This window comes from Sminthopsis crassicaudata, chromosome 5 (assembly GCF_048593235.1).
Source record: "Sminthopsis crassicaudata isolate SCR6 chromosome 5, ASM4859323v1, whole genome shotgun sequence".
NCBI classification, from domain to species: domain Eukaryota; kingdom Metazoa; phylum Chordata; class Mammalia; order Dasyuromorphia; family Dasyuridae; genus Sminthopsis; species Sminthopsis crassicaudata.
Window position 1 is genome coordinate 26,986,425 of NC_133621.1, and position 27,471 is coordinate 27,013,895.

Below are 27,471 nucleotides of genomic sequence, written 5' to 3' on the forward strand. Positions count from 1 at the left end.
TCAGTAAAATCTTTATGACATTTATGAAATCTAGTGGGCATCTTTGGTGGACTTCAACATGAGGAAGGAATATGCAGGTTTTTACAAATAATTTTCTATAGTAAAGCATGTCATACGATTGATGGAAAATTCTCTTTATGTGAAAATATCGCACTATAAAGAATATAATGTCTTCCTACTTTGAATTTTAAAATACCATTTAGGAACTTTATTCTGAATGGCTTTTTTTCAGTTACATATCTCTGGTACATATACTGAAGTCACACAGGATTCTGGGAAAGATAGGACTACAAGATACCTTTGTCCAGCCATTAACAGTGAAAATGCAAAGCTGCGAAGGTACATTTTCATCAGCTGATTCACAAGTATCACAGAGGCAGTGTTCTCTTTTGGGAAGGATGCTGGATTTGCTGACAAAGAGCTTCATTCAAATCCTAGCTCTCCGTCTGTGTTTGGACAAGTTGCTGTGCCTTAGGGTTCAGTTTCTTAAACCTTACAATGGTGGTGTCATGGCGCATACAGGGTTGAGCCTAAAGTCAGGAAGACTCATCTACTTGAATTCAAATCTGCTATTGCACTCTTTCTAGCTGTGGATCTTGGGCAAATCACTTGACTCCAGGGCTGAAGAACAACCAGGAGACCAGTATTGGTTTTTTTATTATTTTATTAAAGCTTTTTATTAACAAAACATATACATGGATAAGTTTTCAACACTGACCCTTGCAAAGCCTTCTTTTCCAAATTTTTCCCTCCTTCTCCCTACTCCTTCCCCTAGATGGCAGGTAGTCCCATTCATGTTAAATATACTAAAATACATGTTAAATCCAATATATGTATACATATTATTCAGTTATCTTGCTGCACAAGAAGAATTGGATCAAGAAGGAAAAAAAACTGCTAAAGAAAACAAAATGCAAGCAAACAACAACAGAAAGAATGAGAATTCTTTGTTGTTCCACACTCAGTTCCCATAGTCCTCTCTCTGGGTGTAGATGGCTCTCTTCATAAGTGAACAATTGGAACTAGTCTGAATCATCTCATTGTTGACGAGAGCCACGTCCATCAGAAGTGACCATTTCATAGTCTTGTTGCCATGTTCTCCTGGTTCTGCTCATTTCACTCAGCATCAGTTCATGTAAATGGGAGACCAGTATTATAAGACTATTGCTAATGGTGAGGTAGATGTTTTCAGACATTTGAAGAGCTGTCATCTGGTAGGGAATGAGACTCGTTTTTCTTGACCCCAGAGGACAGAATTAGGACTACTAGGTATAAGCTGCAAAGGCAGAGTTAGATTGGTTATAAGAAAAATCTTCCAATTAGAATTATCTATAAAGGGACTGCCATTAAATGTTCCCCATTTGTCTTTAAGCAGAAACTATAGTGGGGACAGTCAGGGAACTTGCTCTTACAGACACAAGATCTCCTTTGAATCTTGATTCTGCCCTCTCACATCCTCATCTCCCTTCACCTCCAGCTCAAGAACTAGGATCCTTTTACTATTTCTGGGGGCATGTTAGCTGATAGAGTAGATTCCTGTATGTGGGTCTGGGTGAGCCAGCCTCTGAAATCCCTTGCTGTTATGGAAAAAAACACTAAAAAACTACAAACTGCATATAGCTACAGAAAAAAAATCAAAGACATGCTCCTTTTGTACTGTGAGTGCCTTAGGATATATCCTAAGGCACTCACAGTACAAAAGTTTTCTTTAAGAACAGAGAAGTTGGACACCTTAAATGATTTCCAAAAATTAATAGGAGATATCCAATGGATGCATCCAGTATTAGGCTTAACTACTAATCAATTGCAACCTCTATATGACATTTTAAGGGGAGACACTGCTTTACACTGGCTTTATCCAATGTGGTTGAGAGAGTCACTCAAAAACCCTTGGAAGTATCCGTTTTTGCTACATAAGAGGCACCCACAGTAGTCCTTAATCAAGGAACAGTGTGATAGAGTGGGTGAACCTCCCAGCACAACCAGAACAAAACCTTATTCCTTACCCAGTACTTGTTGCTAGAATTTTATTAAAGACCATTAAGCAAGTAGTACAATTATCTGGGATAAGACCTGACAAAATATACACATTCTATACTAATGCACAAATACACATTCTATACTAATGCACAAATTAATGTATGCTGTGAAACCATCTGAGAGTGGCAAATTTTATTGGCCATGGCTCCAAATTTTGCACATGGGTCTCCATTAAAGATAACCTGGCTATTACATAATTGGATTTTTGAAGAAAAGGTTTCTAAGGTTCCTTTTAAAGGACCAACTATCTTTACAGATGAATCCAAACAAAATATTTGTGCAGTATACTATCATGATTTAACCAGAAAGAGAGTAGAAAAAGAGTAGTCAGAACTCCTTTTCAGTCCACTCAGCAGAATGAATTGTATGCAATCCTTCTAGCTCTTACTATTATCCAGGAGATATAAATATAATATCTGATTTGGCCTATTCAGTAGGTGTGGTACAAAGAATTGCCACATCCCAAATAAAATTTGCAGCTTCTAATATTTAATCAGCTCCTTAAGGAACTTTAAGAGCAAGTGAGAAAGCATCCAGGTAAGATTTATATCTTGCATGTCCACTCACATAGTGGACTTCCAAGTCCTATTTTTGATGGAAATTCAAAGGCAGATAGCCTTCTAACCATGTTGGCCAATAATCCTTTATTTCAAGAAGCCCAAGAATCTCATTCTAAATATCATCAGGCTGCCTGAGCTTTACATTTACAATTTGGAATAACAAGAGAAGAAGCTAGGAACATAGGAAAAAGCCTATACAGCTTGCCTTCCTTTCCATGCTCCTTCACTCCTTCCAGGGAAGAACCCTTGAGGTTTGAGACCTAATGAAATTTGGCAAATGGATGTAACCCATTATAAATCTTTTGGTCGTCTATCTTTTATCCATGTTGTGGTAGGCACCTTTTCAGGATTCACTTTTGCAATACCAACAGCAAAAGAGACAGCCCGAGTGGTCACTGAATTCCTTATACAAGCATTTGCAATTATGGGTGTGCCACAAGCAATAAAAACAGACAATGGACCTGCATATACTTCTAAACATTTTGCACACTTTTGTGCACAGTATAAGATTTTACACACCACTGGCATACCTTTTAATCCACAAGGTCAGGCAATAGTAGAGAGGAGAAATAGAGACATTAAGACGCTCCTCCAAAAACAAAAGAAAGGGGGAGCCACGGATAACCCTAGAGAACTTCTAAATTTAGTTCTCTATACCATTAATTTTTAAATTTTTGACAAAGATGCACTGGCTCCAGCAGACAGGTATTATAATCCACCAGAAGGGCAGTGTCCAGTACGAGCAGCTCCACTATCTTTAGATAATTGCCAGGTGATGTGGAGAGATCCACAAAGTGGTGAATGGAAGGGGCCAGATAGGTTAACTGCTTGGGAGAGAGGGTTTGCTTGTATCTCCACAGAAGGAGAAAGAATCAAATGGATTCCAACAGACCGTATTCACCTTGTCTGTCAGAGAGAGACAGAAAAAGAGAAAAATCTGGAAACAAAGGGAAAGACCTAAGAACAAAATCTGCAGGAATCATTGGATTCCCAAACACAAGATGAGTGTTGCAGGACTTGAAAACCAGCAGAAATCCTTGGATTCCTTGAGATGAAAAATTGTTGATAAAGACTGTTGCAGGACTTGAAAACCAGCAGGAATCACTGGATTCCTTGAGATGAAAAATTGTTGATAAAGACTGTTGCAGGACTTGAAAACCAATAGGAATCATCGGATTCCCTAACACAAGATAAGATTATTGCAGGACTTCAAAGCTTGCAGGAATTATTGGATTCCTGGCACATGAACTAATGAACAATAGATTCCTTTTGGACTATTTTTAGGACTTATGGACATGTATAATTCCTCATGTTGATTCATGTTATTTGTTACATCACTCCTAGCCTGTGTTATATTGCTATGCATTTATGTAATTTATGTAATTATGTGTGATACCTCCCATAATGATGGATTTATGTATACCTATTTTAAGAGTGAGCCCCTTCAGAAACCCGTTAATCTGATTTGATGTCCCATTTCCTTTGGTGTTCTCAAATCCCTTCCTAAGAAGTCAGGGAGGATGTGACCACTTCTTTTTTGAGCAGTCAGGGAAGACGTGATCACCTTCTTTTTGTGGGTTCTCACTTCCTGGAGAAGTTAGGGAGATCATGACCACCTATGTTCTAAATCAAAAGAAAAGGGGAGATGTTATGGGCCAGAATTTGAAACAAGGTGCTAAGTAATTATGTACTTAGTGCTTGTTAGACTTCACACCTTCAGAGAGCATATATAAGGAGGAGATTCACAAATCAAGGAGATGAGGAGATTCACAAATTGGGCAGAAATATAAGCAATAAACTCTCAGGGCCAGAGCCACAAGCCCACAAAAACCTACAGTCCCACTCTTGGAGGTGGAGTTAGATTCATTCCAACTTCCACCTTTGTGCTAGCTGGAGGCTGAAGGACAAACCTTTGGATTCTGAAACATTTGGAGGAGAGCTCTTGGAACCAAGGAGAGATAGGCCTCTAACAAAGCTAACTGGGCCCCAGAAAAAGATTAAGTACTTGGAAGGATAAAATAAAGGATTTGGACTTTAACTCCTGGCTGAATTTGAGGTGATTGAACTGAACTGAAACTAAGGCTGCTCCCAGAAACTCCCCAAGAAACCTGCTCATAGAGAATGATTATATTTTAGAGAAGAGAACACTACATCTTCCAACTCTAATATTCTGTGGCCCTATAACTAGATGCCTAAATCATCAGAATCCAAAGAGGATTTCCTATGAATGGTAAGATTCTCCAGATGCACTTTGTTGACAAATGATATTATGCTGGTCAAATAGTATTGTAAAACAGGGCCCTATCAGTGAAATCCAGAATTCTTTGATCAGATAATGAGATAAGTGCTTAATAAATGGTTATTCTCATTTCCTGCCCTAATTGAAAAAGATCAGGTGGCCATTCATACTAGAAAAAAGTGTTGATTTCAAAACTCTTACCCAGATAACAGCATATCATTGATCAGGCAGTTCATGGAGCTATTCCATCATTGTGTGGCTGTAGATGTAGGTGGATATATATCTGATCTCTGATACTACTTTTATAACTTGTGCTTCTCATCCATAATTTTCTCCATTGTAAAATGAGAATTTGGATTAAATAACTTCAGAGGTCCCTAATACCTCTGCTGTATGGAAGGAATAAGCATTTATTACAGTGTACCAAGTGTTGTGGCAAAAGCTTTGCAAATATCTCATTGGTCCCTCACAACAGCCCTAGGAAGTAAGTGCTCTTATTAGTCCCATTTTGAAGATGAGGAAATTGAGGCAGATGGAGGTTTAGTGACACAGTTATTGAGCGTTTGAGATCACATTTCAACTCAGGTCTTCCTGCCTCCTGGAGAAGGAAATGACAAACTACTCCAGGATCTTTGCCAAGAAAACTCCCAAATGATGGGCTTGAACATATCTGAAATCTGATCAATGATAGGCTTAGGGTCAGCATTGCATTCGTTGCTCTAACACCTAACTGCCGATGTGATGCAATAGGTATCAGATAGGTTCCACAGATGGACATTGAGCAGGGCCCAGGTTGGAAAAAAAACAGGATTCTGGGAGATATCACATTTGGACACGTGGATAACACTCCCAATGCTTTCAAACTTCTTTGCTACTGAAAAAGCCCATCTCTGTAACTCTAACATTCTCCCAAGGATGCTCTCTGCCTATGAGTCATGGAACATGGTCTTAAGGGAATCAAAATTGCAGGTCACCCAGGGGGCAATGGAAAAATGAATGGTAGGCATAAGTGGTTGGATGCTTATTACCGACAAGGACCTGGGCTCTGAATAGAATAAATATGGGAGCATTGAGTATGTCTGAATAACAGGGGAGGGAGGCCACTCATTCAGGAAGATGGAGGGACAGTGGGTGACCAGCCTGAGAGCTATATTGGGCTTTGTGAAATGGTGCAAGAGCCAAAGGCTTGGTCCACTGGAGGCGTCTCTTCTGTGGAAAATTTAGAGAAAGAGGGGGCTGGAATTTCAAGGCTATGTGGCTGTGAGTCTGTCACAATCCACAGCATTGGAGGCAGTTCCCACACTAACGGCCATTTATTCATCAAGTCTGAATGATAAAATACATCCCTGATTGTTTCCATACTAGGAACAAGTGCCTTATAGACACAGCGATTTTCTTTAAGGATGAGGATAGGGAGGTTTGAGTAAAGAGGGCAAGAGTACATTCACTAAGTGCCTACTGGGTACCAGACACTGAGTCAGGACTGGGGAAAAACAATCAATACCTGGGTCTGAGAAGCTCACATAAGTGGGGAATGAGAATTTATGCCTACAGCAGTGTTAAAGAGAGAAAGAGTTCTGAAAGTCTAAAGAACTCTGATCGATCCAATAACTAACGACAATTCTGGAGGACCCAGGATAAAATGTGTTCTTCACCCCTTGAAGCTGACGTCCTCAAGATGTAGTGTGAGACAGACATTTTGGGGCCCAAACAATTTGGATAGTTTTTCTTTTTTTTAAGTTGGTAAAGTTTACAGCAAGAGTCTAGAGGATGGACTGGAGAAAGGAGAGCCTGGAAACAGAAGGACAAATTAGGAAGCTAGTATAAGAGCCCAAGGGAAGAAAAAGTGGGAAAAAATTGTCTCTAAACTGAAGAAATAAGGACAGATGTTCCCTCACCTGCATCTTTACTGACTTCTAGCCCATTGATTTAGATGATGTGGGCAAGAAAATCACCTAATGTGATGAGCACCTGCCTGCCTCAAAAAGCTAATAAGAGCCTTGTTCCAATTAGGCTTTAAAAATCCTTCAAGTTTCTTGAAATATAATAATTGTACCAACACCAAATATCATGCTGGTATAATTATTTTACTTTATTCAAACGTCTTAGGTTTTTTCCTGTCAAATACTATTCATGCTTCACAGATTATACAATTTTTATAGAATATACACATATTCATTTGGGATTTGGACAAGTAAAAAGAATTTTAAAAATAGGTGAATCTATTTTCTGAAGCTAGAACACAGCTGGGGTTTTGCATCCTCCACATTTGTGATTGGGGAATGAGGCTTCATCTAGCTGTTTGGACATGTTCTTGTTGATACCATAAGTTATGAAGGAAATGTTGTGTAAGTCATATGCATGTCTGGGGAAAAGCTTCATTGGCAGGTAGACATTGTTCTCACAGCTATCCCAGCCCGCTGACAGATGATGGCGGGAGGTTGAAGGACTATAACCTCTCACTCACATTCAGAACCAAGTTGGAGCAGTGAATAGGGTTGAAGGACAAGCTGAGGACATGGTAGTATGGACCAATGTGTTGCTCTAGATCAAACTGGCAGAAGCAAGGGGCCATACCAACACATAAGGCAGTAGGGGCTATTTCTGAACCATAAGTGGTCAGCCTGTTGCTCTGCCTAATGTAGTAGTCAGGGAAAGGGGCCTAGAAGTCAGGAGAATTGGGTCTATTCTATAGGCCTGTAAAAAAAAAAAAAATTCATTCCATTAAGCAAGCATTGATTATACCTACTATGTGCCAGGTAGTGTGGAATAGTAAATAAAGGGCTGGTTCAGGGTCAGGAAGACCCTGACATATCATCCAACTTCTCAGGCAACTAAGACTCTATGTTGTAAAATCGTTGTTGATCAGCATTGATGGAGTGTTTCCACCCCAAGCGTTCTGTGCAATGAAACCAAATCATTGGTCTGGTCAATGTAGCAGGTGCTGGAGACCCAAAGGCCCAAAGGAAAATAGTCCTCAGATGCTTATATTCTAGCATCAAGAAAGGAAAGTAAATAAATTTTAATGCAAATTAATTTGAGAAGTGATCTTAAATAAGTGGAGAAGAAAGCAGAGTTATTTACCCTTTTTTATATTAATTTTTAAGTCGATTCCAAACTTTATGATATCCTGCCTGAATGAAACCTTTTGGGTAGAGATATTGGCCAAAATATTACACGTCTGACTGATTTCATTAAAACTTTTGAACCTTTAAGCAGCCCCTTTTAAACCTAAGCCTGAAATGGGCCTACACAGTGAAACCTCAGATATCTCAGACCCCCATCCTCTTCCTATCACCATTAGTATCCTCTATTTTAGATATAGGGAATCCATCCACATTGGGGCGAGGCTTCTGAAAGTTCCATATGGGTTTAGGTGTAAAGGTGCTAAAAAATCACTTTAAATAACATTGAAATAAAAACCTAATTTCTAGCCATTCCCTTAGACAAAATATCCACAGGATTGATTTTCTAGCAAAGCAATTCTTTTTTGTGTTGTAAACCCTTTACAAATCTGATGACATGTAAGGGCCTCTTCGTAGAATCATATTTTTAAATAATCAAAGGAAAGATTAAATTTCTCTTAGAGGCTGATGAAAATAAAGGCAGGTTGTTGAGGGAAATTAGAGGATATGTACAATATGTCTTCAGGGGCAAGCTGAGCCTTTTTTTAATGAAAAACAATTGAGATCCTGGTACCAGAACAAGCCAGTAGTTCATCTATGATCATTCTTTCTCTTTTCTTTTTCCAGGTGATTTCAGCAAATAAGAAGATCCAGCATGATTACTGACCCATGACTCCCAACAGCATGTCAGGTACCTCCCTCTATGTGTCTTGCATGTTGATGATATTCGTGTTGTCTGTGGCTTTGTCTGCCTTCTAATGCTGTCTAAAGTGAGTCTTAAGGACTTGAGAAAGGTGACAACCTGACAATCTCAGGGCCATTACTTCCAAGGCAACAACAATATAGTAAAACTTAATGGAACTCCCCCACAAGGGGATCCTCATTTCTGACCAGAATGGGCATCTAAGAGTCTCACTCAATGTTTCAAAATGGTACCCTGGATATCATTAACCAATGAAGTCTTTGAATTTTCACAGTTATGTGGGCAATTTGACTTAACACAAAGCACATACTTTTGAATCCTAACGAGTGCAATTTTCTATTAAATTCCTATTTTAAAATGTCCAAATTAATGAGGAAAGATAGCAAAGCATGGTGGGTAAATTGTAAAGTCAGAAAGACCTGGATTCATGTCATACGTCTTGGGCAATACCTGGGTGATCATAGGCTAGTTATTTCACCTTGCTGTGAGCTTAAGTAACTCTCTCATTCTTTATACTACAAACAAATTGCCAAATTCTATTGATGAGGAGTTTCTGCACTGGAAGTTCTTGGTATTTTGTAAAGGAAGAAAGGAAAATAGAGAGGGAAGAAGGAAAGAAGAGAGGGAGGGAAGAAAGAAGGGAAGAAGGAAAGGAAAGAAGGAAGGAAAGAAAGAAGAAAGGAAGATAGGAAGGAAGGAGGACAAGAAGGAAGGAAGGAGAACAAGAAGGAAAGAAGGAAGGAAGAAAGGAGGACAAGAAGGAAGGAAGGAAGGAGGACAAGCGGGAAGGAAGGAAGGAGGACAGGAAAGAAGGAAGGAAGGAGGACAAGAAGGAAGGAAGGAAGGAAGGAAAGTGGAAGGTAAGGGAGGGGAAGAGAAGAGAGGAAAGGGAGAGGGAGACAGAAAAGAAATCCTGGTTTATGTGTAGTGGATTTTTAGCAATCCTTTATACTGCCTACCTCCACTCTCAGTTCTGCCAGTAACTGAAGATCCCATCACTAGAGAAGTAGAGGACAGTATAGTTTTCAAGTTTCAGTGACAGCTCCTGGATCCCTTTTTGTGGGCATGTGCTCATGAGATAACTTTAGTTCTTTCAGACCCCTGGAGTCAATTTTAGAAAGGATAGCTAAATATGGATTCAATTTATTCTTTACTTTTGGTAGCCCCCAAATGTTCCTGTATCTTCGTCAAAATGAGCAGGTTATTCTTTTACTATTGAAGGATGTTGAGATAAGGTAAAAATCACTTATAAACACTGAGTTTCAGGGGATGACAAATGGCAGATGCAGGAGAAAGTAATTAAGTATGGGCATGATCACAAAGTAACCCAACAGAGTGTCAACAGAATAATTGTTCATAAACTTATCTTCATAGGCTGATAATCCTTAGACCTTGCCGCTTTGTGGTCCTGCCAATGTTTTCCATTGCTTGTCCCACATAGACTTTAGTGGTAAATAAGGTCAGGGCGTTGTATGAAAGCACTTCCCTTAAAATACAAGTTCTTTGAAGGGATTGGCTTGAACAGTCATCAGGAAGGATCTGAAGAGGAGTTTTTATTGGACCTACTTCATTTCTTGACAGGGAATTTTCTTGAAAACTCATCAAGTTACCATCAGCTTTGCATGGATAAGCCTAGTCAGTCAATTGATCTATAAGCATTTATTAAGCATCTAGTGCTTACTAATAAATCCTTAGGGAATTCAGTTAAAATGTAGCTACTGTAGCAAAGTAATTTTAACATAGTAGATGCTTAATAAATGCATCTATATTTAATAAATGAGTTGGAGATTGGATTACATTAGGTTGGGTTGGGATGGCAAATAGAGCTAGTGAAGTGCCTTGCAATTATAATGTTGGACAGAATGAATTAATTGGCTGGATGTTAGGGTTCTGATCACAGTGCCAACTCTTTAGTGGGGAATGGTCAGGGTAGCTTAGCTAAAAAAGCTCCCAACATCTCCTACTACCTGGTAGTCAAGAGAAGAGATCCAAGCCCTTCCTTCAAACATCATTACAGTATATGGTAGGGTGTGGGCGAAAAAGAAGCAAAGACTTGGGGAGCTCAAAAATATCAGTTTCCTAACATCTGAATAATTTATCCCAGGTTTCATCCCCTCTCTCCCAGACTTTCAAAATACCATCCACTGTCTCTTCTCCAGGGCAGTTTTCCTAGTAAAGAAAGAAATATTTGTGTGAAAACAAACCTGTAATTTTTCTCCGTTTCTCAAATGCCATTTTTAGGTAAATAATTTTGATATTCATTTGCACATTTCTTTTCCCTGGTGGATCTTAGGTGTGAGTTGTTTCTGTGCTGATAAGTAGAGTTTATTGTTTCCTTTTACTTTAAAAAAAAAAGATGGCTTTCCACTTGCTAATTTAAAAGATTCTAGACATCATCTGCCCAGAGACATCCTCAGAAATGTTAATTACCAGATATATTAATTGCCCTGGACTCCCAATTTAAGGCAACCCATGGCCATGGTCAGTGGCCCAGAGAGAAATCACATGGTCAATCAAAGATTACAGGCTCCTACACAGTCAGGCAGTCCTTCCTTCTACTAATGTGTACACATGCACACATACACACACCACACACACACTTTTGGTAACTGCTTTTGAAGCTCTTTCTTGGTGTCTGTCTTATCCCAATTCCATCTGAATAAATTGGAGAGGAGAAAAATGATACATGAAAAGGAGTGACTACTAAAGCATACTCAACAAATGGGATTCCTTTTTGTGTAAGTATTGGAGTAGAAGGTCACTGAGGTCCCTGGCTACTCTCAGATTCTATTATTCTGATTGTCCAGCCTTTGTGGAGGGATTCAGGGAAGAGAGACCCTCCTGAGAAAGCTAATTCTATTTTTATATCTCTCATTATTAAGACATTTTTCCAGATCTCAAGCTTAAATGTGTTAAAGTTCCTACTGTTCAGGCAGAGAGGTATGGAAAGTTATATGCATTTCTCTGCTGGTTGATTTTGCTTAATTGTTATAATGGAACTTTTTTGAAGGTCGGGGAAGCAGGAAGAAAAAGTCATTATAAATAACTGTAGCATAAAGACAAAGGACATCAGTAAATCATTAAAAAAAAAAAGTTATAATGATAGGGGAAGGCAAAAGTATAGGGTGTTATCTACCCCAGGCTATGCCCCCTAACTGTTCCTACAGTAAATTCAGCTCTGTGGAGGAATTTTGGCAAGCCAGAGGTTGTGGATGAAACACATCTGGAGCCTGATGGTGAAGAAGAAATAACTAGAATTATGTCATGCAAATACTCATTCAGGTTCTTTTTAACTTTCACTTCAGGTAGTTGTGGGTTCTTTCCCACACTGATTGCCTCTAGAATTTCAAGTTTAGAAGGACCTCCTCCTCCAGAGGCCATCTCATCCAACTCTCACCCAGTGCTGAGCACAGTGCCCAGCACATCACTGATGCTAAAGAAATGCTATGGCTTGACTACTAGGAAAAAAAATCCCATCTGTGATATACTTCAAGATGGGTCCTTTTCTTTCTAGATGGCTCAGATCATTGGGAAGCTTTTTCCCCTAAAATCAGACCTCCTCTCTGTAACAGTTTACTAGTGGTCCTAATTTTGTCCTCTAGGACCAAGTAGAATCAGCCTAAGCCTTCTTCCAGATGACAATCATCAAATACCTGAAGAAAACTATCAAGAGATGTCCTTCCCGACAGGCCCTCTTTCCTAATTAAACATTCCCATTTACTTCAAGTCTGCTCACATGGCCCTTTTCTGTCCTTGTTGGCCATTGTTAGGTACTCTCACAGCTTATCAAAGGCGTTCCTAAAATACATTTCCCAGAACTAAACACTAGACTCTAGATGTGACCTGAAAAGAACAGGACAGCTGAATAGAATACAGCTGGAGTATAGTACTTAAGGCTACTTTTAAAACCCTTTCTCCATATTTTTATGTTTTCTTTTCTTTTCCTTTTTGACAAAAAGGAGAAAATAATAAGCAGAAAGGTCAACGATTCCCCCACCATTTCATCTTTAGATCAGTTTTATAAGTTTTATTTTTTACTTAAATACAGAACTAGAAGAGGCAAAAAAAATTGCCATGTACTCAGCAGAACTAAGAGGGAATTCAATACAAAACAAACAATAAAGTTCCATTTCAAGAAAACCTATATAAAAATATTACATATTATTTTCAAGGCTGTCCAGTTTTTTGCTTCCGTGTAGGTTTTCTTTTGTTCTCTGCTCTGTACTTTTACCTTTATTTTTCCCTTTCCTTCCCACCCACCCCCCAGGCCTCTATCTCCACCCTAAGAAGGCTATAATTAAGTGTAGATAGATATACAAATAGATAGAAATCTATAAACATCCACATATACACTCCCACATATATGTGATGCCATACTGTGTCTCTTTCCATGGAGGTAGATGCATTTTCCTTCAAAAGTCCAAGTCTTTCCATGTTCTTCTAAATCAAGCAGCTCCTAATTTCCTATACCACAGCAATATTCCAATCCAATCACATCCCATCTGGGAGACTGTCTAGGAAAGTTTTTCCCCCCAATTTTCTGCATTCCTTCTAGAGGCATGTTTTATTTGTACAAGAAAATTTGAATTTAAAAATAATCAGAATTGGGGGCAGCTAGGTGGCACAGTGGATAGAGCACCAGCCCTGAATTCAGGAGGACCCGAGTTCAAATTTGATCTCTGACACTTAACACTTCCTAGCTGTGTGACCCTGGGCAAGTCACTTAACCCCAGCTTCGGGGGAAAAAAAATAATAATAATCAGAATTATTCATTTTTTACTTCAACAATAATCTTACCTTGTAATATAAGTTTAAGGTCTGATACTGCTGAATCTGCTTCCTTTACATCTTTTTTCCTTGGTTTCTTTGAAGTCCCTGATCTTTTGTTCCTCCATATGAACTTTGTTGTTATTTTTTCTCAGTAAGATTTTTTTTTAATAATTTAATTGGGGTATCATTGAATAAATAGATTAATTAGGTAAAATTGTCACTTTTTGTTATATTGATTATACCTACTCATGAACAATAAATATTACTTCAGTTATTTAGATCTGACTTTATTTGTGTAAAAGTGTTGTGTGTTTATGTGGCAGGTATACTCTCAAGTATTTAATACTATCTAATTTTAAATGGTCTAAAACAATATTAAATAATATTGCTCTGACACATAGTGTAGTTTTTCTATTTTTGTCTTGTGATTAAATCTATTTTCAGAGCATTTTTTAAATGAAATAATAAATTGGGATTACAATTTGGAGCAAGCCACTCAGACTCAGATCACGGTATCATTTTGAAAATTATCCCATGGAATCCAATCTTTTTTTTTTTTTTTTTCTCTCATGCTATTTTTTTTTTTTACATCAATCTCAGTATCAGTTCCATTTGGTGATCATGGCAAAAAAGTAAAGTCATGGCTAATTTCACTTTTGATTGAATTCCACTGTTCTCTAGGACACTCAGAAATATCAGAAAAGAGGACAAGTCAGTATTGCAGAAGTTAAGCATTAATAATTAGAGGGGGAAGGCACTGATTCTTTTGTAAAAGTAGAAAACTCAAATGGTTATTCTAGACACAAGACTTTCTAGGAATCAATTTCATTTTCTCAGTAAGACATAGGAAGGCACTGGTACTTTAGAGCCCCAATTTGCCCAAATAACAAATGAAAATTATGTTCCTATTGATAAATCATCTGGAAGAATGGAGCTTTGCTTCAGTGACTCACTCAAAGTGACAATGATCATATGTGACCATTACTTCTTAGAGAGGAAGATTGTGTAATGGCAGCATTTCTTCCACAAATGAAACTTCTGCATCCCTGGTAGGAGGAAAGCACTTTGTAACCTTTCAGCACTTTAGAAATGTGAGTCATCATATCTTGATGATTAGTCATGATAGACCCCGGACTCCCCACTCCTATCCCAAACATGTATCTCAGAAAATTCCTTCAGCCTCTGTAGCTCATGAGTTCCCACTGACAAGTTTGCTTATTGACATTTAATCAAAGGATATGGCCAAAAAAAGGGGGGGGAGGGACAAGAAAAAGAAAAAGAAAAAAAAAAACACCCTTATCTTCAGCCCAGGTTAGGACAACTCATACTTCCAAAGTGCAGTCCCAAATAGCAGGAAAAATACAGCTTCCTGCCCATTCAAGGAAAAAGTTTTATTAGCTCTGGAATGTATAGTCCAAGGCTATTTTAGCTCTTTTGTGCCTTGTACCCCTAGCCAGCTAGCTATAGAATTCCCTTGAGCATTTTAATGTTTGTTTCTGAACTGATTTTTCCTAGGAGTGCCTCAGAATAAACTCTTATTTGTGCTGTGGTTCAAAAATTCCTTCCAATTTCAAACATAACTTTGGGTCAGAAGCCTGGGTCCTTTCCAGGCATTCCAGGAACTCTATTTAACAACACTGCAAAGGCACAGGATGGACCTGTTGTGGAGGGATTCTTTTCAACTCCCATAATACTCCCTGGTTGCCATGAAAATCAATTCAGATGAATGAATAAGGAGGACCAGATGGAGCTAAATGGTGGAGTTGGCAACCTCTGCCTTACTTCCTACCAGAATCCCAAATGCTATACTCTCTACATTACAATTATTATTTTATAGGTGTCACCTGGTCATCAGCATTCTCATAACAAGCCTGTCAAAAGCTAACTTAGTCCTCAGATAGGCCCAAAACATTGCCTCATATTAATGAGTACTATGACAAAAACCATCCCTGGAAGAATACTATATGCTAAGTATTTTGTTCTTATTCTTAGGGATTTGTATAGGAGAGAAAAATGAATGAGAATTTTAGTGATAATACAATAAGAGATGTATTATAAGTAGCACTTCCAGCTTGTCTCTAGTAAACGTTCCATGAAGATAGGCTTGTATGTTTTTTATCTACATGTGAACAAAGTTTAATTCTAGCCTCACTCTCTGAGGTTATATTTCTCTCCCCATTTCTTCTCCAGTGTACTGAGGGAGTTGCTGGGAGTTTATTTGTTCTACCATTGATTAGATCTTCTACCATTTGTATTCTCTCCATTTTAGGGGCCCAATGAGTAGCACCTCAGTGCCATTTAAACACTTAAAAGTCAAATTGGCTTTTACAAAACAATATTAAATATTTACTTTATTGGGATAGCAAGAACATTTAAGCATTTCCCCCAATATTTCAGAGGTGTATCCCCTCACCCTCTCCCCCACACAGACTACCTCAGTTTCTTGACTAAGAGGAATTAGGTTCACAACTTATCTCAGTTCCTACATGTACCATTAGTTTTGCCAGCTGCCAAGTCCAAAGCCACACTGGGCTAATGTCTTGGTTGTCAGGATTTCCCAAAAAGACTTGCAAAAAACATCCTGCTGAATTCCTGGCTCTAAAAATCTCCATGACTCTCCCTATATCTTGAAACAAAAAGGACAACAAAACAAAACCAGAATCTCAAGCCCATTAATAGGAGCCACAGGTCCTCCCCTTTTACTACATAGTGTACCTGCAATAAGAGAAATACTTCTTCTTGGGATGTACCAGCAAGAGACAGCCTGTCCCAATCAGCCAATGATATCTACTTGGCCAACAGAAAGAAGATGTTCCCAAGCACAAAGTAGACCACCATAATTATTCATTCATGTGCCAGTTCCCCTGGTTCCCAGGAACAGCTCCCAAGTGCCTCCCACATGGGTAATGCTATTTTAGATGGTCTGGGCATGTGGTAAGCCCTGGTTATATTCATGTCCCCAGTCCCTAGCACAGTGCCCTGCACTTAGTAGGTGTTTATTAAACTGAAAATTTGCAAAGTATTTACAACAACCCTACAACTACAGGTATCAGCCAGAGTTGCCCATAGTTACTTCATGTTGGAGTAGGGATTCAACTTAGGTCTCCTGGCTTCACACCCAGTATTCTTTTTTTCTGAATTCTTGCTACATCTCTAGTAATGAAGGTCATCAACAAGGCAGAACATTATCAGCCTAGTTCACAAGTAGCAAAATGCAGTGTGTGCACACAGTGTTGGGAGTTAGAAGGCAGGTGACACATTAACCACATCACCCAAGACATGTCACAACCTCTCTGAGCCTCAATTCCCCGCAAGTGCAAAATGAGGGAATTGGACTGAATGACATTCAAGATCACTTCAAACTGTAGATCATTAATCTTATGAGCCTAATTTTTGAGAGCATCCAAATTCTGTTTGCATTGATCATTCTTAACTATTTCTGTGCATCTCTTTTTTAATTTATTCTGAGTGAACATACGATCTTCCTGTAGCCTTTGGTTATTTGTTTTGTTAATTGTTAATGCTCTGGGATCTGATGATGTGTTTAATGGTGGAAGTTAATACCTATTGTATGAGAATATCTCTTCTTCAAAGGCTCCAAAACTCTTTTACTACCTCCAACTGGATCAGCCTTCTTTGGTCACTTTCCCATAACCAGAAGAATTAATTTACTGAAGTGTTTACTCAAATTTTCCCACTTGCAAAACTTGATAATTCTATTTACTGTCTATTTAGTAGACATCTAACCCTTTTATTAAATAGGCAGTGTTTTACTTATATTGCAAGCCCATAATTGATATTTGCTTCATAAATCCCAGGTATGACATGTGACTGGGCAAGTCACAACTTCATGGACCTTAGGTTCTCATTGGTATAGCAGAAATAACAAGGCCTGGATTGCCCACATCACAGGCATGTTAGGAGACTCAAGGAAGACAATCTATGTGAAGTGCTTTGTGAACTTTCAAGTCTTCTGTGGGCATCATCATTATTATTCACTGTTATTCTCATCTTAATATTCTACAGAATTCCCATCCAAGCGATCAGGAAAGAAGTCAACATTTTATGGTCATTTATTTATTTCTGTTTAATGTTTGATGGATTCTTGCCTACATGGATGAAATAACTGCTCTTTGTCATTGAATGAAGGTATTGGGACATAAGTTGGTCTCTTTGTTCTTGCCCCTTCCCGGCTCCCTTCTACTATGAGAATATGAGCATCTTAAAATAAGAACTGCTTGATTTTCTTGACATATAGTAGGTGCTTAAGAAGTGCTTTTTCTATCTATCTTTATTATCTCTAGCTCTAAGTCTACGTCTATCTCTTTATCTATTTCTATTTCTGTCTATCTCTATTCATCTCTATTTGTATTTCTGTCTACATCTATCTTTGTTTATTTGTCTTATTTCTATCTCTGGCTCTCTATATCTATGTCTGCCTATCTTTGTTTATCTCTCTCTTGCTCTGTTTACCTCTGTCTCCATCACAATGTCAATATGTCTTTATTTCTATCCAATCTATTTCTGTTTATTTAATTCTACCTACCTACCTCTATCTGCTTGTTTAATTCTATCCATATCTATTTCTGTTTGTCTATTTATTTGTCTGTCTTTATTTCTATCTCTTTAAAATCTATCTGTTTATCTCTGTCTCCATCACAATGTCAATATGACTTTATTTCTATCCAGTCTATTTCTGTTTATTTAATTCTACCTATTCTGTACAAGCAAACTAAATGCATGTAGAATAAGATAGATAGTGAATTATGGAAAATAGTACTCATATCAAGTTTCTCTGATAAATGTTTGGTATTCAATAAACATATATATATAATGTAAAAAAAATTTAATTCTATCTAGATCTATTTTTATCACTGTCAATTGCTGTCTATCTCTGTTTATCTATCTCTATCTGCTTGTTTAATTCTATCCATATCTATTTCTGTTTATCTATTTATCTGTCTATCTTTATTTCTATCTGTTTATCTATCTCTCTTTGTCTATTTCTATCTAAATCTATCTGTTTATCTATTTCTATCTCTGTTTATCTATGCCTACCAGTCTGTTTCAATTTCTCTCATCTCTATGCCTACATATCTTTATCTAGTTCAGTCTATCTATAGCTCTCTTTTTCTCTGTTTTTAGTTTGTTCACCTGCTTATCTCTCTATTTATTTGTCTGTCTACTCCCCTCTCTTTATCCTTATTTCTATCTGTTTATGGAGTCTTTTTGAAAACATTCTTGGAAAGGTTCCTAAAGCAGACAGGCTGATGGGGATGATAGGAACTTTATCTTGGTCCCACACGATTTTAATTTCATCTACTAGAACTCCACATTTCTAGAGCTTTTCAGCTCATATCATTTGGAAGTTATTTGTATCATCATACTTGTGATCATCATCCCCTCATTCTTCTTCTCTTTGTCAGTGCGGTTTCGATCGCAGCGGGCCTGGAGCAAGTCCTGGACTTTTGCACTTTCATATTTATGTTCTACACACTCCAGCCTGGGGGAGGATAAGATGCTGCTTTTTTGTAACTAAATACGAATTCTGTTCTTAGAAGCAATGGCAATGAGCTGATCTCATAAATTTCAGAAGGAAGAAAAACAGCCTTGAATGTAATCATTCAGCTGTCAAGCCATAGAGATCAATAGAAATGGGGAAAGTGTTCACTTTGCTTGAAATGAAATTTACAGCATGTATGAATTTTAGAAAAGGCATTTCATTGACAAGGCCTTAATAGCATAACAATTTGGATTACAAATAATTGATTTGTTCAGCACCAACAATAGTCACACGTGCAGGGATAGACAAAGCTGGGATCTGTCTTCAGAATGCAGTAACTGTGTGGCCAGGGCTAGCTGAGTGTGCCTGATGAGGCTTGTGAAGAGGGATTTTCCAATAAAGTTGCTGGCAGACAGGACTGGCAAGGAGGGCTTTCCAGATCCCGAATGAGGCATCCAGGTTGGGCTCCACCCATGACTGGATCCCTCACACAGACAGAGGATAGTTTTCCAAGGGAATGGAGATAGAGCACACGGGGACCTGGTCAAATCTGGAAGTTGGGTGCTTCCCCGAGCTGGGGCTAAGCTGAATGGAATCATTCCCTGCTTCAGGTCCAAACTCTCACATCCTTTTTGCTCATCTGAGGAATCCTTTAATGAAGATCCATTGGATTATTTTATACGAATAGCTCTTAGGAAATGTCTCTTCACCCGGGACCTTCTCCGGTCTGATGGTGAAATCTCTCCCAGAGAAGACCTAGTGAGAAAATCAAGAAATGGCCTAGTACAGGGCAGCCCAAGGAGGGTCAGCTCCACTTGGCTCTGACATTCCCTGGCCCAGTGGTAAGTCAAATATGTTTCTAAGGCTTTGAAGTTAAGGGAAATTATCCTCATTCTTATCTCTCTGATTAATTGCCTGTGTCTAGCTTTGGATTTCATAGCCACATTAGTGTTGTATAATTACCATGTTAATTTGGATATGTCTAAATCTGAGACCACCTTGTTTTTTGTTTTGTTCTTTTTTAAGAGAAATTGTATGTATGTATAAAAATATATATATTGTATTGTATCAGGTAGAAATTTAAAGGTTAAAATGTTTGAAGTTAGAAGTAAGGAAGATCCTATGATAGGGCAGAAGAAAAAAAAAATCATCTCTAGAATTAGAAGGCCCATATTCTAGTCCTACCTCTGATCTTATTTGTTAGATAACCCCTCTAGGCCTCAGTTTCCCCATCTGTAAAATAGAAGACTTACACTAGATATTACCTGGGCTCCTGCTACTTCTAAATCTTTGACTCTTTGGTCAATGACCTAGTTTTCTATTATGATGCTGATCTTGTTCATCATCGCTGCGACTTTAGTTATATAATTTTACATCTCTGAGACTTGGTTTTTCTTATCTAGAAAACGAGGGCTTTTGACTAGATGAGGACTAAGGTGTTTTTGTGTTCCAAATCTGTAAGATGCATGAAGAATCATGTTTATATAAAGCACTTTGGTAGGTCAGAGAAAGAAAAAGAACATACTTCCTTGGCAACAAAGAGCTTCCAATCTAGTATGATATAAGTTTGTACTCTATCCCAAAATATTGACTTCACACTGTCAGAAACCATACTAAATATTTGTTGGTTAATCAACCTCCTTGAGTCTAGAAGACTTAAGTCTTGTCATTAATATGATAGCGTCAATTAATGTTCTCCAATTATTTTCTTCCTAACAGTTAAAAATCAGTCACATACAAGTTAGGGATTTGATGATAGTCCCCTCAGGTGCTGCAAACATGAGGCTTTGGACAGGCCAAATGGAGGGCACCATGAGAATGAGAACTCTTGGGGGAAGAGAGGAAATCGATTATGGAAAGGAATGGAAGAACTTTCCTAAGACAAACTTCAAATGGATTTAGGATTTTGCCCAGGGATTACCTTCCTAAATACTGGAACCATAGATCTGGACATGGAAGTCACCTGAGCTCACATTATCAATGCCATCAGATAATGAGTGAAGAAAGTAAGCTGAGAGTGGGAAATTCCAACAGATAGTGATGAAAGAGGCAAGATTCAAATCCAGCTGCTCAGGTCCCTCTGTCCATTACATTGGGCCCTCTCCTACTAGCCCTTTGTGTTTTAAGATATTTTCAGAAGAAATCACTTAGAAAACAAATATATTTTGTATCCTGGACCGTGAGATTCAGGGCACCTGGCATTGGTAGTCCCTTTCCTTCCAGAGCATCCCTTCTATCTGTCCTGTACCTGACCCCTAGCCCCTCTCTGGCTAGGTCCTGAGGAAATCATTGGTTCATCCCAATGGAGTCCTGTACTCAGATTCAGGAGGACTTGTATTCAAGTCCTACTGCTAACTCATACTAGCTGTATGACTGTGAACAAGATATTTTACCTCCCTGTTCCTCACTTTCCTACAAAATGGTAAAAGTAACGTTGGAGGTTAAAGCTTTGCAGAGCCCTTTCTATATGTTCTCTCATGTAAGATAGATATTCAAGAGTATCCCAAAAATCTTAGTATCATTTAATACTTTAATTGCTTTGGGAACACCCCCTATTATCCTCATTTTATAAAATAAAAAATAACCTTGAAGGAGTCAGATAATTTCACACAGCTGAGGGGTATCAGAGTTGGGATCAAATCCAGATTTTTCTGACGCCAAGTCCCATATTCTATTGACTGTGGCTATTTCACCTAGCTGCTCTGGAGCTCAAATGATATAATCACGTGGAAACAAGCTTTGCAGACGTTAAAGGCCCAGACAGAAGTTTGGCCTTAGACAAGACCTGTATCCAAATCTCCACTTCTGATAGCTGTTAGCTGTGTGACCCTAGGCAAGTGGTACAACACTCTTGGTACAACTCTCTTGGTACAAGCTCTCTTGGTACAACAGGTGACTCAAAAACTGTGAGACATGGAAGAGCTGCTGGGCTGTATCTGTGGAAAGACTTTCCACAGCAGAAGTTCCACAATACTTCCCAAAAAATGGAGTAAATAGTAGTGGTTTACATTAGCATTCCCATCCAAATTTCTCCCAGAACTTAAGGCTGAAGAATAAGAGGAAGGTGCCCTCTTGGATGAAGCTGTTGTTGGGCCTGGTCCTTATTACACACACGGTTACCATTTGACAGTAGCTGTGACTTAGCTGAGAACATGTCAGAGGAGCAACAGTTGTTTTTTCAGTTTTAGTTTTTCTTTGGAAAAATCACCCTCCATTCAGACCAAAACTGTCTTATGCAAAGATAAGGGACCAGGTCCCCCTCCTCCCACCAAAGGAAATAGCTTCGGGGCCCTTGATGGCCCTGGCCAAGGATGCTCACCATAACCAAGGTGATATTAACAGCATGAAAACGATTATTCATTTGGTTTCTGTTGAATCATGGGAAGCTCATTTCACATGTTTCCTGTTTCTAAGATACTGGTTTCTTGAGTAATACTTCTCTAAGATAAATACAAAATCTTTGTCTGATGCTCAAAGCTCTTAGCCATCTAATTCCAACCAATATTTCCATTCTGATCTCCCATTCTTCCCTCATATGTACTCTGCAAGAAAATCATTCCCTATGTACCATCGGCTTTCTCCTGACTCTTGTAATACCCTCTCTCATACCCTCCTCATAGAATCCCTAGCTTCTCTCTCAGAGGCTTTTCCTGGCATCCCACATAATCCCCCACATAGTAACACTCTCCACTGGACTCCTCCAAAAAAATTGAATAGGGTAGCATATATTGTGCATATGTTTATTTCTGTAAATAATAACTTTCCCATAAAACAATATCAGTTCTTTGAGATTCAGGGACTCTCTTTTTTTTTCCCCTTCATTTCCCCAATGCCTTATTCAATCAGTACTCAATTATTGCAGAATAAATTGAATGCAAAGATCATTGCCTCAACTTCCCAAACCCCATGTTTTTCCTGGTCCTTCTGATGCTCTGTGGAACAAATCAGAAGTGCTTATTGCTTTGCACTTGGTGTTCTCCCTACATTCCCAAGGAAATCTGCCCTTCACTTCTGTTCTTTTATGGGGACATGTTGTACTTCCACAGCCACTGTGTGTGTCCTGAAAAAGGACCAGCTCCTGTCCCCTCCTGGTCATCATGGCACATTCCTGCTCTATTCCCAATTCCTCCCTTTTTGACAGCCAGCCCATAACCACCATGAGCAGCCACTGACCTTTGCAAAACCATCATCCCCAGCAGATGGCTCAAAGTTGTGAGAAACAGAATCCTTCCAAGCACAGCTGTACCTGATTTGGGAAATTTATGGAGAGGAGGGAGGCGGCGCTGCAGAGGGAACCTTAATTAGAAAAACAACCCTTGATGGCTGAGCTACAGAGAGAAAATGCCAGGTTTGAAAAGAGTATTAAGATTGAGCAGGAAATATTAGCCGTCTACATGAACACACCAATTTTCTATTCAGTTTGATTCTTTCACCTCCAGTGAACATGCTGATAGTCAGGATTTATTTCCCAAGTACCAGATACCTAAGTGCAAAGAGTCTTATTGAATAGGATTTGCAGAAGCATGAAGGTTCTCCTTTTGTTCTCTGATCAGAAGTCAGTTTAACTTTTTATTATTTATAATTATTCAAATATGTATTTTTAATAGTTTTTATTTACCAGATGTATGCATGAGTAATTTTGCAATATTGACAATTGCCAAACCTTTTGTTCTAATGTCCTCCCCCTTTTCTCCCCCAGATAGCAGGTTGACCAATACAACAAACATTTATTATTTTGAAGATACCTTTTATTGATTGTTTTTGTAGCAGAGTCATTTGGGGAGGGGAGGAACCCTGCCAAAAAACATTGATCAAGGATTTATATACAAATCTGTGCTAGAGGATACAAAATGTTTTTAATTACAAAACCCCCCTGCCTTCAAAGCTCATGCATTCCACTAGGGACACAACAGAACATAGATAAGATTAACACAAATAAGAAGTGGTAGGAGTCAATTACTTATTCAGACCTGGCACTCTGGGAGAATTTGAGGGGGCTAGAATACTTTTACCTGAAGGAGGGGAAAATCAGGGGTAGTTTTCTGAAGGAGGTGTGTGTAGCCTCTGAGTTGAACTTTGAAGGAAAAGAAGGAAACTGGATGAGAGAAATGAAAAGGGAAGATATTCTTTGTGTGAGGGATGACTTATGCAAATTTACAGAAGCATAATTAATTAATTTAATTAGTTGATTGATTAAACAAACAATATGTTAAACTCAGGGAATACTGCATGGTTCAGTTTGGCTGCAATTTTGAATGAATGAGAGACAGTGATGTCAAATGAAGCTGGAAAGGTAGCTTGGTGCCAGTCATGGACAGCCCGTCATCTGAGTCCTGATTCTTCATTTGGGTCCAGTGATATTCCTACATATTTAGGGCCATGTTGCCTTCCTCAGACTAAGACTCATTAAAGACTTGAGCTTAAAAAGGCCAAGGTCTCCCACGGCATCGGGGGCCATCTTCAGTCATCCTGATCTGCATGGGACCACTGGATCCAGATGGCTCTGGAGAAGAAAATAAAATTTTCCACTTTGCCCAGCTCTGCCTCATTTAAATCTAATTCACTTACATATCATGCTATCACTTCCCTGATGTCAAGGTTTTCTTAGAGAATGAAGGATAAAAAACAATCAGTCTTTAGTAAGCATTTAATAATTGATTGACAATCATAAAGACCATTTAGTCTCCATACATCAATTAATCAATAAGCATTTATTGAGCACCTAGAGGATACAAAAGACAAAAAGGAAAGTCTTTGATTTTGGTGAGTTTACATTCTATCAGTGGAGATAATACCATCATATATTAGTATATACAAAACAAAATGGAAGGTGATTTGGGGATAGAGAAGCTAGTAATTGGGGCATTGAAGAAGGACTTTTGTTGAAAGTATTCTTTGAGAAACAGCAGAGGTAAAATTGAAAGAACACTGACAAGTACTCAAATGTAAGTCCTTTTCTACTTCCTATTGACCATGTGACATTGGAGCAAGTCAGAATCATCTCAGCGAGTCTTAGTTTTCTCACATATGAAACGAGATGAATGATCCATGTCTGCCTCCCTCTGTGTAGACCAAATATGTGTTATGAAGAATCTGTCACCCCATAAAACCCAGATATCTGCTTTCATGGCTCATTATTACATGCCATGAAATTAAATTTCAGTGGATATTTCTGTTTTCACTTGAGCCTACTTTCCAAAAACTAAGTAGTGAACAAAGAAGGTGAGCTCTTCATCTTCATGGGGCCCCAAAGTAAGATAGGCAGCCTCAAGAGGTTGGGATTTTACCTTCACTGCAGGTCCCCAGGCTGGGAGGCCTTTTAAAATTTGGGGCTGAGGGGGATGGAATGGGATGGCCTCTTAGGTTCTTCTCTGTTATTCTTTGTGGTATAAACCAAATCTAGAATAGAAGTACAAATTAGCAAGAGATGGTCCTAAATCATTGGGAAAAGTCTCAGAGAGATGGAGATGCTGAGTTTTTCCCTGAAAGATTAATAAGATTCGAGGGATTTCAAGACTAATATAACAGCTACTATTTAATATATAGCACATTAAGGCTTGTAAGGGACTTTACATATATAATTTAATCCTCCCCAAACCCTGAGATAGGTACTATGATTATCCACATTTTACAAATGAGGAAACTGACTCAATAAGACATTATGCGATTTGCCCAGGGTCACAAAAGTAGTATCAGGTCATTTTAACTCCGGGACCAAAACTCTGTCCACTGATCCACCTAGCTGCCTAGAGGCATTATCTGAGTGGAGTTGGAGTTTCAAGAAGGATTTTCAGCCTGAGAAAGGGAACATAATGAAGGATCTAAAAGTAACAATTAATATTATATGAGGAAGAGACAAAGAGAAATCAGCCTAATATGGAGGTCAGGGTCATTCGTGATGAGGAGAGATGTGTGATAAGGTCAGACAAGAAGTCCAATGGACCTGCCTTCACATTTTAATCTCCTGCTGAGTAGGGCTATAGCAGAGCCTCTGATCCGAGCATTCTCCAAGTGAATTATCCAAACCATTTGGTATTTGGGGTTGGTATGTGTCCCATAGGTAGCATATGTTAAATTCAATTCTTCTAGGGGTAAACATGCTTCTGAGGGAGAAAACTTGACCCTCTAGAGAGTTAGAATACCCCTTTTTCTCTTGGGGACCTTTGCTGTCAATAGTTTCCTAGGAGCCTGGAAGAATTAACCCAGTTTCCCAAAGTGTAATTTACATCCTGGAAAAATTGGACTCATCAACTTACCAAAAATAGAGAAGAATCTCATGATTGCTTTGTCCTTGAATAGAATGTGAACAGTCAACCTTTCCGGAATGAAATGTTTTTTGTCCCAAAGAGAGGAAATGTCTGTATCAGTCTGAAGCCTGGCTTCTTGTCTTATGGAAAATATGAAAGAAATTTCCAAGAAATCTGTAGAATCATAGCATTTGGGAATTGGCAGGTGCCTCAGTGGTCCCCTTCAGGTCACTTTCTCCTGAAGCCCCTCTACATTACATGATCATGGTTACACGGCAGTTATTGCTTGAAGATCCCCAGGGAAGTGGAGGCCCACTATCTGTGAGAAAATCCATTCCCCTTTGTTAGGAATACAAGTCGTTCTTGCTCACCACAAGGCTAAAATTTCTCTCTGCCATTTTCCCCACTGCTTCTGTTTCTACCCTGTGGGGTCAAGTACAAGTTCAATCCACATCTTCCACAGGACAACCCTCCAGATAACTATCATCTCTTCTTCTGCTCATCCCATTTCTCCACGTTGGGAAACTGAGTCTTTTCCATATTAAACATCCCCCAGTTCCATAAACAGATCTCCATAAAGTAGGAACTTGAGGTCCACCATCATCATTGCCTTCCTTTGGACACCATCCAGTTGAACACTATCCTGTCTAAAATGTGGCATCCAGAGCTGAATATCATCCTTCAGATATGGCCTGACCAGGAGACAATAAAGCAGAATTACCCCCACCCTAATACTGACCACCATTTCTCTCTTAATGCTACCTACAATGTCACTGGCTTTCTTGGCTGCCATTTTGAATATTCTGTGGAAATCCTAAAACAAGTTGTTGTTTTTTATTTAAATCCACTTTTCTAATCCCTAGCCTAGGATACTGACAGACTGAATAAGAGTGACTGGAAAGTAACAGGAATATTTTCAAGGCTGGCTCACCAAGGCCTTCCTCTGTAGTTGCTGGAGTAAAACTAACAACTTTATCTACAATTATGCCTCAGGCAAATCCAGAATCAGGGATTTGCAGAATGAAGGATACCACATGAGAGCTTTTTATAAGCATCCCCATGGGAGATAAGGAGAGGTTAAAAAGCAACCCATTCTTGAAGAGCTGTTTACAGGTAATAGGGAGGATCCTAGATCCAGAGCCGAAAGGAGCCTCTGAACCTATCTAGTCTGAACCCTTCATTTTAGGAGCCTGGGAGTTTAAACTAATCTGCTAAATTCACAAAAATAATAAGGGGTAGAATTTGAATACAAATCCTCTAAACAAGAGTTCTATGCACTGTACC

General features: G+C 38.8%; 1 protein-coding gene across 6 annotated transcripts in view; it reads left to right on the top strand.

Annotated features, from left to right (window-relative positions):
• Positions 1-27,471, top strand: part of THRB (thyroid hormone receptor beta) — a 430,248-nt gene that overhangs the window by 308,723 nt on the left and 94,054 nt on the right. For 5 of the 6 annotated variants that reach the window (XM_074268731.1, XM_074268732.1, XM_074268729.1 and 2 more), the window contains one exon: positions 8,592-8,655. In XM_074268731.1, the coding sequence (XP_074124832.1) occupies positions 8,634-8,655 (22 nt within the window). In that variant the 5' untranslated portion in view covers positions 8,592-8,633. Of the gene's footprint in view, positions 1-4,764; positions 4,831-8,591; positions 8,656-27,471 lie in introns of those variants that run through there. The other variant, XM_074268734.1, reaches the window with a different exon arrangement.